The following is a 492-nucleotide window of genomic DNA, read 5'->3' as shown; positions in this document are numbered from 1 at the left end:
GGCCCGGGGCGCGGCCGTGCTCCCGGGCCCTGGCCTTCGGCTCCGGCTCCGGCTCCGGCTCCCGCCCCCGCCCCGGCCCTTCCCGGCCTATGACCTGGAGCTCAGAAGAGCCTCTGAGCGCCTCTGGCGCCGGAGCACCGGGACCGTCACCGCTGGGCTTTCAGGATTCGTTCCCCCAGGTGGCTCACCAAGCTTCGCTTTCTCTGCGGACTCCCGCTTTACAACGAAACTCCCGGGGCGCGTTGCCGCTGGTGCCCTCCGACCCGGAGACTGGCCGAGAATACGGTCTGGGAGGGCTCCCTGGGCCGTACCGCTGGGCTGTGCGTGCTGGCCAGTTCGCTGGAGCGGGGTTTCGTACTAACCGGACTCTCCGTTTTGCTCCCCCAGGATCGCCACGACGCGAGTAGCAATGGGAACCCGCGCATCCCCCACCTCTCCTCCGCCGGGCAGCATCTCAACAGCCCCGCGCCGCACCTCTCCCACACCGGAGTC

At 70.1% G+C, this 492-nt stretch overlaps 1 protein-coding gene across 1 annotated transcript in view; it reads left to right on the top strand.

Annotated features, from left to right (window-relative positions):
- The window catches only part of TFAP2C (transcription factor AP-2 gamma), a 9,669-nt gene that overhangs the window by 1,206 nt on the left and 7,971 nt on the right, over positions 1 to 492 (top strand). Inside the window, 1 exon segment of the mRNA XM_027766552.1 lies at positions 388 to 490. Within this exon segment, the coding sequence (XP_027622353.1) occupies positions 388 to 490 (103 nt within the window).

Source organism: Tupaia chinensis, unplaced genomic scaffold (genome assembly GCF_000334495.1).
Source record: "Tupaia chinensis unplaced genomic scaffold, TupChi_1.0 Scaffold000066_1, whole genome shotgun sequence".
NCBI classification, from domain to species: Eukaryota; Metazoa; Chordata; class Mammalia; order Scandentia; family Tupaiidae; genus Tupaia; species Tupaia belangeri.
This window is presented reverse-complemented; position numbering and strand designations above follow the sequence as displayed.